We start from the raw sequence: 17,968 nt of genomic DNA on the forward strand, positions 1-17,968 counted from the left end.
TGGAGGTCAATTACTACTGATGTCCCAGGGTTCGATTTATTATGGATTGTCGTGAGAAGTGAGTCATGACTCGTGTCTTCTTAGCACACCACAAGACTGTAGCCCCTTTATCCTCCCCAGTGTGCAGTGTGATCATACAGTAAATATTTTGTTTCCAAATGTCTTTTTCAGGTATTATTCTACTGTACTATTGCTCAAGTACTTTTGTCTAGGAGTGTTCTGCTCTGTTTCCCTATATCTGTGTTTTGCTCCTTGGAAATTCCCCTACTGCCTTATGGCTAGGTTCTTGCTATATAAATACCACGTATCCATAAATAAATAAAATGATAAATTAGCACACACTTTCTAGTCCTAATCCGCCACCTCCTCCAGTTTATGTGCCATACTGGGCGCTGCAAATCTTGGTTGACGTATCTGCTGCTAGCAAAATATCTTTAAATGAGGGCAATTTTTCCTGTGATTACATATTCTACGGCTAGAAATGGAGGATGGTTCCCCTCCTGTAGTAGGGCGCGAACTGATGCATTATTTGCATTTTCCAGGAGAAGTTGTGCTGTTTTTTGCTAATGAAGGGTGAGGAAATGGGAATAGGGAATTCAGATATGTTCTTAATATTCATCCCACCGACCTTTTTCAAACTCCCCATAGCCCCTCCCCCAACACACACACAAAAAGCCATAGTGGTGAGAAAATAATAACCGAAGGAAAATGAGCAAAATTGCACTGACTCCTCTGATTAAAGCTGCTACATTCACAGCCTCACACCTAATACCGTTGCGAACAAGTGAAGATTAGAATGTCACTCTGTGCAGACAACTCATTTCTACAGCAGGTTACGGTAAATTTCCCAGCTGTCAATCACGCGCTCACACCATAACACACACACTTCCCCTCTTACACACACACATGCACCCACTGCGCGCTTTCCCACCCTTTTCAAATTGTCACCTTCACAATGTTGTACCAGCAATTTCCGCAGCAAGAAGTGCACACGACACTAAGTCATGGGATCTTCGGCAGCACGAGGTGGAATTAACATGTTTCAACAAGAGTGCATGTTTTCCCTAGACATTAAGCTTTTCATTTAGAGGTTTACTTTTGAGTAATCAGGAAACTGCAGTGACATTGTATTTCCATAGAAGTAATCTGCAGAAACGAAGTTTCACTGATCTTAGCATTTTTCCACATTAATAAGTATGCAGTTTACATCCACAGTTTGCTGGTTCTAATGGGCCTATATTTAATGTGTTATTATGTGGTATAGGGGCCTCCCTATTGTGCTTCTTTCCTCCCTCTCTGCGCTCCGTTTTACACTCTCTCGTGACCGTTTGCTTCTCCCCTGCCCGCTCTCATTGCTCGCTCCCACTTTTACTTTTCCTCCTCCACTATACATTGCTCTTTTTCCCTACCGGTTTACTTGCCTCCTCCTGGTGCACTCTGTGTTGCATCCCCCCACCCTCGCCTCCCATGTCGCTCGCTACCGTCCCTGTGCCTTTCTGTTGCTTCTCCCAACTCCGCCTTGATTGCGCCCTGCCCTCTGGGTTACTTCCACCACCACCTCCACGTTCCATGTTTCTCTCTGTCTCTCCCCATTAGATTGCTTCCATTGCCGCACCTTCCCGTGTTGGTTCTTCCCACCCATGACTCCCATTACGTTTCCCTCGTGCCCTCCTGATGCTTCCCCTACCTCCAGCCACTACGATTGTGCCACACCCCCCTATTACTTTCACCCCCCCATGCTACATGTTACTCTCGCCTTCATCTCAGTTAGAGTGCTTCTCTCCCGCGCCCTCTGTGTTGCTTCCTTCCCTCCGTGCCTCCCATTACGCTGTAATACAACTGTGGAACTTGTGTTGCGTTTTATTTTGCCATGCTTTTATTCATGTATGGTTGGACTCTGAGGCGCATGCCAGTTTTGAGTGGCGGTTCCTTTGTTGAATGCATTTGTTAATTTTTTCCTGATGAAAAGTTTTTGTATTCTAGGTATGCTTAGTGATTCAAAGCAGCTTGTAACCATAGGTAACCAATATAGGCCTGGGGAGATGTGGGTGTGTGACTTGGCCGACACATAACGTCACAGACTGTCGTGTTGTGTAAATCAAGTGTCCTGTTCAACGATCACATACAGGAATTTTGGGGGTATAGCACAACTGGTAAGAATGAGCCAGGAACAGGCCGTCTGGACATTCAGGGTTACTGATTTAGTTTTAGACAATGGCGTTTGAGTAGCTAACATGAAGAAATCACTATGGCTACCTCAGGGATTCAAATGGAAAGTTTGTGGGCTGTTTCCTGTTATACAGTACAGAGGTGAAGTCAGTGTGAATTCCATGAAGGGGTTGAGATGGCGTGGGCTAGGGAGAAGCAGTAGCTTAATTTTAATTTTCATGTCAGCAATTTTCTACGCCTTGCCATCTTCTGGGTTACTGTGTTACACGCACCCTGTTCCTGGAAGCCTGGCATCAGCCTCACATCCTGTCGGAACCTAAATACACTTAAACACTATTATGTTAATGTTAAAGCACTTTAATCTGACTAAAGAGCACACAATGGCTGCCACAGTGCCACCATATTTTTGTGGGCCCGCTGCTTCCATCTTTCCCTTAGCCTGTAAGACTACACTGCTTCAGAGTTGGCCTTGCTACAATATTTATGGTTTTGCGGTTTTGCTGGTGGGATGTGCTCACTTTTGGGGTACATCCAAGATGTAAACAAAGACGGACTGTAAAAACTGGCTGCAAGTACTTAGGCCTCGGCTCAAACAGCCCGACAGCAAGCTCTGCAGGAACACAATCTGCATGAGTGTGTGTGTGTGTGTGTGTGTGTGTGTGACTCACACACATGAGTGTGTGTGTCTGTGTGTGTATGCTAGATCCTTTATTTGCCTTTTCAAAAGAATAGGCATGTGTGGTAGCGAGCTGGCACCTCATGTAGTGACTGTGGAGAGTGGAATCTATCTAGATATGTGTGTGTGTGTGTGTGTATGTGTGTGTGTGTGGGGGGGTGTCTGTGTGAGTGTGTGTGTGGATTGATGTGTGGGTGTGTGTGAGTCTGTATGTGAAAGCGTGTCTCTGTGTGTGGGCGTGTGTTTGTAATGTAATAACTGCAGCACTTCCACAATTGCTTTATTAACCTTCCTGCTTTCTCAAATTTGCTTGAAAATGCACGATTTTCTTTCTTTTTTCAAAATTTTCCGAACCCCCCCTATGGGCAGAAAGGCACAAAAAACGAGTGGGACAGAGGGCAGAAGGGCACAAAAACGAGTGGAACAGGGGGCAGAAAGGTGCAAAAAACAAGTGGGACAGAGGGCTTTGTAAAGGCTGTCTCCCAACTGCTGTGCAACTTCTTCTACTCTTAGAGCTCAGATTTCCATGAAAGTCTTATAGTCTGAATTCAGCAGCGTAATAGGACGGAATGTATGAAGCTCTGTGGTTATACTGTATAAGCAGCTACCTATGTTATGCCATCTATTTATGTAATAACTGCACTTTCACAATTGCTTTATTAACCTTCCTGCTTTCTCAAATTTGCTTGAAAATGCACGATTTTTCTTCTCTTTTTTCAAAATTTTCTTGGGGGGGGATATCCCCCCAAACCCCCCTTAAGGGGTTCGTGCTCGCTCGCTGCGCTCACTCGCTACGGTGCTGTATGCAAATCACCTTGCGCCCCACCACTTTCAAATCTCACCCACCGCCCCTGCTGTGGGTGCCTCCTGCTGGGTGCTTTGGGTAATGGGTGGGGTCTCCTCGATGCAGCTGGCCTGCCCTGATCCTGGAGGTGAGTTGGAGGTGAGTTCCATGATGACTTGGATGGCTTGGGTGTCGATGCTGGTGTTGTCCTCCTTGTCATCAGTGAAGTGTGGCTGGGACTGCTCTGCAGGAGGTGTTGATGGTGCCCCTGCAATTTGAAGGAGAGATGGTGTATTACGATGTGTCCACATGTATGTAGCCGCATGGTACATGTTGACATTCAGACAGCATGGCATTGTGCTTTGTGACAGTCTGTAGATCTAAGCGAGAACCCAGAGTCATTGTGGGTGTGCACTGTGCTCTGCTTGATTGTGCATGTGTGCCATTGTGCCCGTCTCCACCCATCCCACCAGTACCTGGTGGTCACTCACCCGTTTGTGGTTGTGTTGTGTCCTGTCGAGCAGTGTCCGATCCCCCGACTACGGCCACAGTCTTCACACTGATGACTGTCGACACCAGCTCCTTCATGTTATCCAGATATAGATGTGGCGCTGGGCCCCCACCTCCAGTCTGCGTTGCTGCCTTCCGGTTGGCGGAGAGTTTCTCCTTGGTCCGCAGCTTGATGTCATTTCATCGCCTCTTGATCTTGTCCATTGTCCTCTTGTGCTCCCGACAGCATTCACCTTGTCTGCGATGTCCCGCCATATTCCGTTCTTGGTGCCCAATGACACATTGGAGGTGATGAACAGTTGTTGATGGTGTTCCATCACCTCCATGACTATGATCCTGTTCGCCTGCAGACTGAATGTTGTCTTCCTCTTCTTCTTGTCCTTGTCCTTCCCTGTCCCCGAAGTCCCGGGCTGGTCGTCCAGGGTTGTTTGTGGGGTTGCGCTCATCCTCTGTGCCTACCCTGGCTGCCTCCATGGTGCTTGGGTGTTGGTCAGTTTGTGATTGGGTGTTTTTTCTACTTTTATGTTATGGTGATTTTTCCTACCTGCCAGGTTTGTGTTGCAGGCCTGGTGCTGCTTATCGCTGGTTTCCTCATCGCGCTTGGGCCCATCGCGGGTTTTTTGGTGTCATGGTTTGTGTTTTTGTCTCCATCGAGGTAGTTGTATCGCAGACATTGTCCACGGTTTCGGCAGACTATCGCATGCTACTGCTGTGTTGTGAATTCCACGTTGACACTGGGTTATTTTCCCGCAATGGGGTGCGATGTTGAAAGTTGCGTTACGCTACTCTTGTGGTAGTTATCACATCGTCTTGTGAATATACCCCTTGGTAAATTCCAACTCGGCAGAGTCAGATTTTATCTGGTGCAATCAATACCTCAACATTTACCAGTCCACTCTAATTGAGGGCCAAAATGTGGAACAGTCTAAAAAATCCACTAAAATAAAAGCAAATTATCTCCCAAATATGTTTGCGACAAACAAAATGGCAAAATAGCAGAAATAATAAATAGGAGAATGCTATCATGTCCTGGGATGCCCACATCATGTCCTTTGGATGGGAAGGAGTGTGGGCACCAACAATGGGTCCAAAGATCAAAGATGCATTTTCAGTGCCCTTGCATAGATGGAGAAACTCCGTCACAGAGATTGCCCATTGCAATTCCTCAGATGGATTTTCCCATAGTTTGTAAATCAACTATTTTGGTAAAATATCTTCCAGGAGAGGTATCTCCAATAATCCGTAGTGGAAACGACTCTAGGAGGATGTGTGAAATTCTGTAGAGACAACAATGGTATTTACACCAGCACAAATTTAACTTAGACCATAAATCCGGGGTAACTCAGTACTGCCTCCATTGTGCTAACATTACTACCAGGTCAGGTGACATAATTTAGAGCATTATGGTAAGTCCAGAGGCAATATCTCGTTAGAGTGTTTTTTTTACATCTTTATTTTTCATCCAGGCAGATACAACTGCAAAAAAGAAGAGAAAACCCCAGGCCATCATACGCATGTTAAACAGAAGGGGGATAGGAGCACACTGCCTCACCTCCCAGCACAGTTAGCCCCTTAGCATTGTGGTAAATGCAGTTTACAGTGATTTCTTACTTGAATTTTAGCTGTAGTGGTTCACCAAAGTTGGTGCAGGTTGGTGTTGTAAATCCCTAGACACATGTGTTTCTGGATTTTATCCTTCATCAGTAGAGATCAAAAACGATTTTCTTCTGGGGTTTGCTGAGCAGGTTGCAACAATTCTTACAGGTCTCAGTACCTCTCACAGGGGCACCGGTGCATCTCCACTAGCTCGTCAGCTACATAGCTCAAAGGAGCATTTGCCACAATGCTAAGGGGCGAACTGTGCTGGGAGGTGAGGCAGTGTGCTCCCATCCCCCTTCTGTTTGAAAAGGCTCCCTTGAGCTACTGAGCTGACGAGATCTTGGAGATGCACCTGTGCGCCTGTGAGAGGTACTGAGACCTGGAAGAATTGTGGCAGCCTGCTTAGCAAACCCCAGAAGAAAATCGTGCATCCCGAGTATCGTTTCATCTGTAAAGTGACTCAATTAATTTAATTTAAAGCTGTATTCAGACACCAACTCTGTTTCCCAGGGGCAGCACCTCCGCTAATGCGGAGGAGCGTCGCCCACTGCTCTCAGAGCAGGGAAAAGGAAAAATAAAATAATAATAACATAATTATTATCATTTTATTTTTTGTAGGTATGGAGCTTGATTTAAGCAAGGCAGGGCTGGTGTCTAAGCCAATGGAGGAGTGGTTTGTACACAATAAGCACGCATGGCGGTTTGGCCGGCTGTCTTGGGCCGGCCAAACAGTCATGTGCACTAGCATGTTCTCCTATGGGCTGTGATACACAGCCAGGGTGGAGAGCATGCACAGTCCCCGTCTGAGCGCCGAACCATGGCGCACAGACCAATCATAATGCTGCATTGCAGATTTGTGATTGATTTAGGGTAGCCTGGGTGCTTCCTGCTTCAGGGACTCGTCAGGAAGCAAACCAATGACGGAGGGGAGATGGTGGCCGTGAGGAGGTAAGTGTTTTAAAAATAATATTTAGTTCCCCCACCCGCCACTCCCATTCCCTCCCAGCCACCACCGCTGCTCCCACTAGAGCTTTGATATTGTTAGATACTGTTCTTAAAGAGACCATTAACCTGTCTGTGTTGTTGAAACCTTATTTTTCAGCATATTTATTGGTTTTGTCTAGAGACTAGTGCAAACACAAGCACTAATGAACCACAACTATGAACTATCATTAGTACAGAGACATACAACTTTCTGGGATAGTTTTCTACCATACACACATCTTCAGTATAGATAGATATTTAGCCGGTGGAGACATCTGTATGCTAGAACAGAAAAATGTGTCTAGCCATGTCTGTTGTTCGTTTGTTTGTCAGAGATGGAAGTGTGTTTTAAAAAACCATTTAGTTCATGGATATCTATAAATGTATGCTGCTTTATACTGAAGATCTGTCCTGAAAGTGATACAAGGTTATATTAAATGGCATCCAACTACCTCTTAACTTCCAGTTACAAAACAGCAGAATGAATGGTCACTCATGCACCTGTTCTGGTGGATATTATAAACAATTTGAGAGAACCATTGATTCCGGTAGCGATTTGGGAAACGTGCATACTGTCTGATTTCTAGCTAGCATTGTATGAACTTCAAAATGCCAGAAATCTGGCAAATGTATCACTTTGTTTTCAGATACTAATGGACACAGCTAGGACTAAAGGGAACAACAAAGGAGGGGATATCCAGAGAATATCCATTCAATAAGAAGAACTTTCACTTGAAACAACCATTAGCTTCTGAGGTTTACATGTACAGTCATGACCATTTTAGAAAGACAGTTCATGAGTTACATCAGATGTGGAATAGGGCAGTTTAGCAAAAACAAACTGACAACAAAACAGTTATCTCTAAAAAAACATTTGCGTCAGGAGGATGATGGAGACAACACATTGTTTAATGTTGAGTTATGGAGTGAGAGAGAGAGATAGCAGCAAGGAAATAAAAGGCACAGGAATTACTTGAACATATGAGTCTTGAGTTGTTTCCTGAATGCCAGGAGTGGAGTTAGCTTCCCCAGGGTGGCTATAAAGCATTTCCATGCTGATATGGAAACTGTTGAGAAGGACTGTCTGCTGGCAAAGGCTGTCTTGAGCTTCGGGATGTTCAAAAGTAACAAGTCTTGCCCCTGAGGCCTCTAGATCCTCCTGAGATAGAAGCTAGTAAAGCATGGCAAATTCCTCTTACGTAATGTCTTTTGAACAATCATGCAAAGTTTCATTTGGATTCTGGTTGGAATGAGCAGTCACCGATGATCAGAAAAAGCATTACAATTTTCAGCTTTTTGGTCATTCATTATTCAACCTTAACACACAGGTTAAAATTTCTCTGAGTGAAATTAGGTGAGAAAAGTGGTAGGCCTTCCAGAATTAAGACCGACAAATAGCACCCACAGCTGACTACAAGTTGAGCACCTCAATCTTAAAGTCCCTCAAATATCTTAAATTCTGTGCAAAAAGCCTCCAGGACCTGCTGTGCTTTGATCCCACTGGATTTCCAGATAAAGACTTCGAGTAATGTGGAGGCAGCACCAGATAGATAGTCACAAAACAAAACATGAGAGTATTTTGAAGTTTCTTTTTAATTTTCTTCTTTATTTATAATCCAGAACAAACAGCCAACGCGTTTCGTTCCTACTTGGAGAACTTCTTTACTCGAGGCCTTCCAGAATTACATTTTTGGATTCTAATCCAGAAATGACAAGGGCATGGACTGCTATTTGATGATGTTCTGCTTTTTGCTGAGATTTTCAACTTTTCTCGGCAATTGTTAGAAATTGGGCTTCTGGTTGGCAGAGGTGTGCACCCTGTGCAAGCAGGAACTGCATTCCTAGTCAGGGTAAGTCTGCACAAACCCTAAATTAACCTGTGCTCACCCTTCGGTAGCTCAGCACAAAGCACTCAGGCTTAATTTAAGAGGCAATATGTAAAGTATTTGTGCAACACTTCAAACAGTAACACAGTGAAAATACCACAAAAATACTACACACCAGTTTAGAATTTTTTTTTTTACTTTTATGAACAAGAAAAGATTAAAACGAGAAAAATCCAATAAGTATAACCGGAACTATGAATTTTTTATTAATAAACTGTAATGTAGTGCTTAAAAGCATAAAGCTCCAACTGTGGCTATCTGGATGCACTAGACCAGGGTAAATCTAATAGTTCAGGCTGACTTAGATAGAGCGTGTGTCAGATTTAGGCACCAGCCTTGGAATGTCGAAAAGTACCTCAGATGCGTTGTTGATGGAGTCAAGTTGTGGGGAGCAATGCTTTGTCATTGACCCGCTGGGTTGAAGGCGATGCATTGGGGCAGGACTGTGCAAAGTGGGAGATGCATCAGAAACTGGAAATAATGCACTGTGCATTCGGTGATGCTCTGTCCACGGGAGCAAAATCCAGGTGCTATTGCAGGTTGATGAGAAGTCTTTGATGTGCCTGAGACTTAGAACAGGGGGCAAGCCAGCATGCCCTTGCAGTCCTTCTGGGTTCAAGTGAGATGGGTCCAGTCCTTCTTCAGCAAGGCAGAGGATAGCAGTCAGAAGAGCACCACAGCAGAAAAGCAGTTCTTCCAGAGCAGCAGTCCAGCAGGGTGGCAGTCCTTTTAGCAGCACAGCATACCTTCACCGGGCATAGTTATTCACAGGTCCTGTAGTCTACTGTGGTGGTGTCAGAGGTTAAGTACTTATACCCAGCTGTGCCTTTGAAGTGGGGGTGACTACAAAGAGATGCCTTTGAAGTTCACAGAGTCCCTGTCCTTCCTCCCTAGGCTCCAGACTCACTCCAGGGGGGCAAGGCAGCCCTTTGTGTATGGAAAATACACAGTCTATTCAGGTGTAAGTGAGACAGTGCTCATCCGTGCCCCCTCCATCAAGCCAGTTAATGGCCCGTTAAGGCCATTACGTCACATCCAGGCTCCCATTGTGTGTGGCTGTCTAGAGGGAAAGCACAAAGCCCAGCTGTCACGCACCCCAGACGTGTATCCAAAGACAGGCAGCAGGCACCAAATGGCTAAACGAAGAAAATGCCAACTTTCTATAAGTTATATTTTCAGAATTACACAACTTAAAATGTAATTTCACCATAAGTTGTGATTTTAAATTGTGATTCCAGAGACACCAAACTTGGGAGTTTAATCTCTTCCCAATTGAAGGTTGTACTTCTAAAATATAATAAGGTACTCCCAATGCTATGTTCATGATAAATCAGTGGCACGGAATGAATACACTTCTGAGACATTCTCTCTTCCTTGTGGGATTCCAAAAGGTTCATCGTTAAGCCCAATGATGTTCAACATCTACATCACAAGCCTGGCAGATCGTTTGGGTTTTCCCTTGCATCCTATGCCAAAGACACCCAGATCATGGGTTCTCTAACAAAAAAAGAACAAAGCTAGGGTCCCCAATTCCATGACTGTATGCAGGTGGTTAGCATCTGGATGACAAGGAACTTCTTGAAGCTTAATTCAGGGAAAACAGAAGTCTTCCTGTTTGGTCCCCGAAACTCCTTCTGGTTCTCCTCGTGCTAACTGGTGGGACTGGGTTCCCCCCTCCACCAGTCAAGAAAGTTCACAAATTGGGGGTACTCGTTAATAACGAACTTACCTTTGGGTCCCAGGTGAATGTGGTTTCTTCCACTGCTTTCTACACCCTGAAAACCTTAAAGAAAACTTTTCCTTATATCCCAGCAGATCTACAAAAGACAGTAGTCACCCATATGGTCATGTCCAGAATTGACCACTGTAATGGCTTATAAGCAAACATGCAACAGCAACACATAATTAAATTGCAAATCTTGCAGAATTCGGCTACACTTTGGCCGTTGGGAGTCCCAAAGTGCCTTCATGGCACTAAATACACTACATTGTTTGCCAGTAAGGCAAATAGCCACTTTTAAGACACAATGCATCACCTTTAAGGCCCTTTCACGGTATCGGTCCAGACTATTTGAAAGTAAAATGTAAATGGTATTTACCACCCAGGACATTACGCTCCTCCTCAGCAAAAAATGCTGTGGTCTCAAAATGTAGACTCTCCTCCTGGAGAGGAAGAAGTTTTGTGCTACGCGCATCCAAAACCTGGAACCGGATACCCATTCATATAAAATTGATGAATTCCTAGCTTTAGTTTAGGAAAGCCCTCGAAACATGGCTTTTTAGGTCACAGTAAGCACTCTTTACAAGTTCCAGTCGAGATAGCACCAAGGCATCTCCGGGTAAATGTGCGCTTTAGAAGTAAATATCAAAACACACAAGATGATGGACGGAATGTTGCACATTGGCAAAACATTCACCCCCATTCACCCCCCGTTATTTTCCTCACCACGCCACCCCAGTTCAGACATGGCCATATGCAAATCAGTCTTGACCCTGTGCCTCATGGGAACAGTCCAGCCGGAACTGCCAAGCCATGTCTTCCCTGGACCGAAATTAAGCATCCTAGGACCAGTTTCTGGCTATCAGCTGTCATCAGCCAGGATAGTTTGACTCCAGTGGCGTAGTGAGCACGGGACCCACGTCTCGGCATACCCTTCCCACATAGGATGAACAGCAAAACAAACAAGATGATGGACGGAATGTTGCACATTGGCAAAGCATTCAACCCCAGTCACAGATCTGGGTTTAATCCATCGTTATTTTGCTCACCACGCCACCCCAGTTCAGACATGGCCAAATGCAAATCAGTCTTGACTCTGTGCCTCATGGGAACATTCCAGCCCGAACTGCCAAGCCATGTCTTCCCTGGACCGAAATCAAGCATCCTAGGACCGGTTTCTGGCTTCAGTCATCATCAGCCAGGATAGCTTGACTCCAGTGGCGTAGTGAGTACGGGACACACGTCTGGGCATACCCTTCCCATATAGGGTGAACAGCAAAACACACAAGATGATGGACGGTCTGTTGCACATTAGCAAAACACTAACCCCCAGTCACAGATCTGGGTTTAAACCATCGTTATTTTGCTCACCACGCCACCCGTTCAGACATGGCCATATGCAAATCAGACTTGACCCTGTGCCTCATGGGAACAGTCCAGCCCGAACTGCCAAGCCCTGTCTTCCTTGGACCGGAATCAAGCATCCTAGGACCGATTTCTGGCTATCAGCCGTCATCAGCCAGGATAGCTTGACTCCAGTGGCGTAGTGAGCACGGGACCCACGTCTAGGCATACCCTTCCCACATAGGGTGAACAGCAAAACACACAAGATGATGGACGGAATGTTGCACATTAGCAAAACACTAACCCCCAGTCACAGATCTGGGTTTAAACCATCGTTATTTTGCTCACCACGCCACCCGTTCAGACATGGCCATATGCAAATCAGACTTGACCCTGTGCCTCATGGGAACAGTCCAGCCCGAACTGCCAAGCCCTGTCTTCCCTGGACCGAAATCAAGCATCCTAGGACCGGTTTCTGGCTTCAGTCATCATCAGCCAGGATAGCTTGACTCCAGTGGCGTAGTGAGTACGGGACACACGTCTGGGCATACCCTTCCCATATAGGGTGAACAGCAAAACACACAAGATGATGGACGGAATGTTGCACATTAGCAAAACACTAACCCCCAGTCACAGATCTGGGTTTAAACCATCGTTATTTTGCTCACCACGCCACCCGTTCAGACATGGCCATATGCAAATCAGACTTGACCCTGTGCCTCATGGGAACAGTCCAGCCCGAACTGCCATGCCATGTCTACCCTGGACCGGAATCAATCATACTAGGACCGATTTCTGGCTATCAGCCGTCATCAGCCAATGATAGCTTGACTCCAGTGGCATAGTGAGCACGGGAAAAATGTCTGGGTATACCCTTCCCACATAGGGTGAACAGCATAACACACAAGATGATGGACGGAATGTTACACATTGGCAAACCATTCACCCCCAGTCACAGATCTGGCTTAAATCAATCGTTATTTTGCTCACCACGCCACCTCAGTTCAGACATGGCCATATGCAAATCAGTCTTGACCCAGTGCCTCATGGGAACAGTCCAGCTCGACTGCCAAGCCATGTCTTCCCTGGACCGGAATCAAGCATCCTAGGACAGGTTTCTGGCTTTCAGCCGTCATCAGCCAGGATAGCTTGACTCCAGTGGCGTAGTGAGCACGGGACCCAGGTCTGGGCATACCCTTCCCACATAGGGTGAACAGCAAAACACACAAGATGATGGACGGAATGTTGCACATTGCAAAACATTCATCCCAAGTCACAGATCTGGGTTTAAGCCATCGTTATTTTGCTCACCACACCACCCCAGTTCAGACATGGCCATATGCAAATCAGTCTTGAACCAGTGCCTCATGGGAACAGTCCAGCCCGAACTGCCAAGCCTTCCCTGGACCGGAATCAAGCATCCAAGGACCGGTGTCTGGCTATCGCCGTCATCAGCCAGGATAGCTTGACTCCAGTGGCGTAGCGAGCACGGGACCCATGTCTGGGCTTACCCTTCCCACATAGGGTGCACAGCAAAACACACAGGATGATGGACGGAATGATGCACATTGCAAAACATTCATCCCAAGTCACAGATCTGGGTTTAATCCATTGTTATTTTGCTCACCACACCACCCCAGTTCAGACATGGCCATATGCAAATCAGTCTTGACCCTGTGCCTTATGGGAACAGTCCAGCCTGAACTGCCAAGCCATGTCTTCCCTGGACCGTAATCAAGCATCCTGGGACCGGTAATCTCTGGCCAGGCATGTTCACAAGTCAGATTTCTACTCTTTACTGCGGGAGACTTTGCTCCAGAACTCTCAGTAATTGCGTTAGAGCAGTGGGACCATTTACATTACTGCATAAACAATCTAAAAATGCTGGTAGAGACACTGGAAGAATTTGTATCCCTTTGTCTATCAAACTGTAGGTTCTTAATTATGCCTTTGAGCAATGCTGTGGAGCACCCAGAAGAGTTATGCCGTTTACTGTGATTAATTTGGTTTAATTCAAATCATTTGGTATTTAAAACTGTCCAGATTTTAGGTTTATCCAATGACTGCACCAAACTTGTAAAGTTTAACTCTTTCCATCCTGGGGCGATCTGGTAGGAGGGACTTCCTCTCATATCTTCTGGAATGAGGACTAAACGTGGGGCTTCACAGAGTCACTACAATCACCGATTTTATTGAATGCGAACATAAAACTACTTCCTCCATCATCAGGGCCAGAGCCTGAATAGCACTCACATGCAGACGATCCACGATTTATCTCAGTATAAAATATTCAAAGAACTCTAAGAACTGGTTTTGAAGTTGTGTCTTTTAGGATGAATAGTACAGGCCTCAGATTTAATTGAGCAAGAAACTGATGTGCCAAAAGTGCATAATACTGATACACGTCCAGAACTTCCAATTCCAAACAATTTAATCTTCCATCGCTAAAACTGCATAGGATTTTCGTGCTATGTGGACAGTGAAATAGCTAGATAAAAACCATTGAAATATATAAAAATAAAGTACCAGAAAAGCAAAAGTGGTACTTTAACTACCTCACAGATGGACTGCTCTGTTCAATTGCCTTGCTAAAAATCAGATTAAGTGGTTGCAATATGTGCAAAATATGGCAACAGGATAGGGGGTCAATTTAAGGAAACCGGATCATATTTCATCAAAGTTAAATTAACGACACAAATAATGGGTGAATAGGTGAAATCTTTGATAGTATTCAGCATATGATCACAAGATTATTTGAACATGTGTCTGGTGGCTACAAAAGAAATTCATTGAGATTTAATAGAACTTCTAAAATCTGCTATACATATTGTGGAAGCTTGCTGAATGTCATAAATCTATATATTATAAGTTGCTTCTGGGGGCCGATTTGGGTGGACCGGAAGTTTTTTTTTATATAATCAGTATACTGAGGCATGTTTTGCATGCACCATTCCACAATGCAAATTTGCTGTAGGTAGCAACTTGGACACATTCAAAAGGCTAAACCTGGTAGAATATATTCCCGCAAAAAGCCTAGAAGTCTGTAATATTATACTGAAATCTATGTAGTATCACCCACTACTGATCGTATTTACTATACTATGGAGTATTTATAATCCTCTGGTAAAACCACACTCGAGATTTAGGATAAATGTGGTCTGTAACTCTGGTTGTGAAGTTACTGCACTGTAATTGCCACTGTACTGGTAAATTACAGTTTGTAATGCCATTAAAATACTTTTGGACACGTAAAAACACAACTATTCCAGCCAAGACAAGTTGAAAGGTTACAATCATATTAAAAAATAACACGTGAAGATGTAAATATTAATGTCTACTTTTTACTCATAATTTATTACTGGAAACTTCCAAGAATAAGCAGCAGAGGGACTATGATCTCTGAAGCTATAATTCAGACAAACTTAGCCCACAGATCTGTTTCTACTTAACATTGATTTTACTAACATACCTTGCGTCTTTCTCAGAGGTGTGTACAACACAGGCAAGATGTTGACAGAGAAGCAACTATGAGCGCACATTTATATAAAAACTCAAATACCTTCTATGTGCTTTCAGCATCCTGACAGCATGTCAGATTTTCAGAGTAAATCAACATGACCTTCTTTATGGAGACACGATGCAATTTGTCTACGAAGATTGGTTTCTCAATTGCTTATGATTTATACTTTTAGACGCTGATTTATACCTGACACTGTGTTACTGTTCCCAACAGGAATACATGCTTTACCTTCAGCGACTGGAGCAGAGATCCGAGGAGCAGTTTCTTGAGCATTGGCTGAACCCCCACTGCCAGCCCCACTGCAACAGAAACATCGCCAATCCTGTTTAGAACGCCTGCCTTGCCTCTCATGGCCGCAGAGTAAGATTTTTGCATACACGATAATATTGCATTTGGTTGCAGAATCGTGTCTTTTGGAATAGCAGCGGTCAAATATCCAGCGATAGATGTGTAAAATAAAGGTGTTCCCTATTCTTAATCCATTATTAACATTTTCTGTTTCAATATTTTGATCAGGGTGCGAGTGGAAGATGATGTGAGGGGAACTCCCTGATGACTATCACATCTTTATTTTCAGATCACGAGCTATCATTGTCCATAAATAATCATGAATGGTGTAAATTTGGATGACACTGTGGGATTAATAAACACATTAAGTTGTTCAGACGACTCGGAGACATATAAACAACTGAGCGTACCAATGCATCGACACCTAATATCTGTGTGTGTACAAGAATGGAGCTCTCACAGGTCTGAGTATCTGCGGGTGAGCTCTGCATTTCATCATTGAGGGTGTCAGAAAACTATTCTATAACCTCCAGATATTATCACAAAAAACATTATACGGGCCAGGAGTTTCCTTAGGGTAAAATATATTAATGCAATGTTTCTTCTCTTGTATGTCAGATATCAAATAACAGTGACAGCGGTTGCAATGAAAAGAAGCTCTGGCTGAGGTTGGATCTGTATTTTTTTGCACTTTCATGATTTGCATTTAGGGAGGATAGAATTCTGCACTTTGTGTGCAATTGGCTTGAATTGTTTCTTCCAACACCTCGTTTTCTGCTGTTTTCAGTCTTTGGAATAGTTTATAAGAAAGCTGGAAGATGTTTCCAGATGTCCTCTCTTTAATACTGTATATGCTGGCGGAGTTTCTCTACCAGTGAACTAGTGTACTAATACAAGGGAGAGCTTTCATCTTTAATTAGAATTAGTCACAAGTGATGGAAAATTTTTAAGTATATTTAGATAAGTTTAAATATAAAACATGCACACACCAGTGTCTGGTATGTTTTCAGGGGACCATCTAAAGGGTGGAAAAACACTGAAATGGCAGTAAGGGATTTATCTGTTGCACCACCTGACTATACACAAGAGGTTTTTTTAGTGAATATGACCACAAATGCTGCCCACCTCACTAGTCCACTGCCACAGGACTAAACAATTATGAACAAACCAAAAAGCACACAGAGAGGCAGCAATAAAGATACATTATACAATGCTTAAATACATCCAATGAGACACATGTCCTTCTTTTGATATGAAAAAAAGTCCTTCTTTTTATTATCGTTATATCCTGTTGATAAAAGGATGTACAGATCGACAGCCAATGTTCTTGAAGCGTGAGAACACAGGGAGATGCTTCCAGTTTATTATGCCCCAATGATACTTTCTAAATTCCTGTTAATATTTCACTATTTCACAAGCGTATCGACATTTCAGGCATATTTTTGGTTAGTACTATGATATGTACCACTCCTGCAGATCCAGTATTGGTCTCACGACTCGTCAGTTTCTCGGTACCAAATTCTTCCCTGTGATCTCACGCTTCATCCTTATCGTTTCTGTTACTAGCAGATACGTTCTTGAATAGTTACTCAAGTGGAAACCAGTCTAGCTGTGCTTACCTTGAGGATTAGCCCTGAAGAAGCCTACGGGCGAAACACGTTAGCTGTTTCTTTGGTCTTCATTTATTAAGAATATTGGCTGTCGATCTGTACATCCTTTTATCAACAGGATATAACGATCATAAAAAGAAGGACTTTTTTTCATATCAAAAGAAGGACATGTGTCTCATTGGCTGTATTTAAGCATTGTATAATGTATCTTTATTGCTGCCTCTCTGTGTGCTTTTTGGTTTACCATCTAAAGGGTCTCCTGTGTGCATTTATTGATAAATACCACACTGGATTCAGTGAGGATTTATTAATACAATATGTTTGGTACCAGGTACAGAGAACTCATCATGCAGCGAGGAACCTCACAATGACAAGTTTCTAGCCCATGCACTCTTTATGGCTTTCCTGTGCCCTTACAACATCCAATAATGGCTCAGATATTGTAGGGCAATATCTGCTCATAGGACCACGCATGGGATATAGTGCACCCTCCCTTAGGGCTGTGCGGTCTACAGTAGGTGTGACTTACATATATCTCATGCAGTGTGTCAGGGCATGGCACAGTGCTGTGTGCCATGTTGACTCTTCTGATCTCCCTGCACCAAGAAACACAGTCTGCAAGGGCAGTGTGCATGGTCTTGGTGATGGTTCCCTGGGCTGGCACAATTCGTGCTGTAGCCCCAGTGGACCCTGTTCAGTAGCCATGCCCTAGGTACCCAGAGTATGATTTACTAGGGACTTACAAACACAGCTGAAGTTGTGCCAATTGTGGGACATTTTTAGGGAAAGAACAGTGTACTGGGAACCTTGTTGGCATGGACCCAGTACACCTCAGTCAAAGTTGCATCAACAACTAGGCAAAAAGTGGGAGGTGTTAT

General features: G+C 44.1%; 1 protein-coding gene across 1 annotated transcript in view; it reads left to right on the forward strand.

Moving 5' to 3' along the window:
* C7H17orf67 (chromosome 7 C17orf67 homolog) overlaps positions 1-17,968 on the forward strand; it is a 147,876-nt gene that overhangs the window by 76,430 nt on the left and 53,478 nt on the right. Inside the window, exon 3 of the mRNA XM_078650801.1 lies at positions 15,406-15,552. Within this exon, the coding sequence (XP_078506927.1) occupies positions 15,406-15,522 (117 nt within the window). The 3' untranslated portion in view covers positions 15,523-15,552. The remainder of the gene's footprint in view (positions 1-15,405; positions 15,553-17,968) is intronic.

The sequence above is a fragment of the Lissotriton helveticus genome, chromosome 7, assembly GCF_964261635.1.
Source record: "Lissotriton helveticus chromosome 7, aLisHel1.1, whole genome shotgun sequence".
NCBI lineage: Eukaryota > Metazoa > Chordata > Amphibia > Caudata > Salamandridae > Lissotriton > Lissotriton helveticus.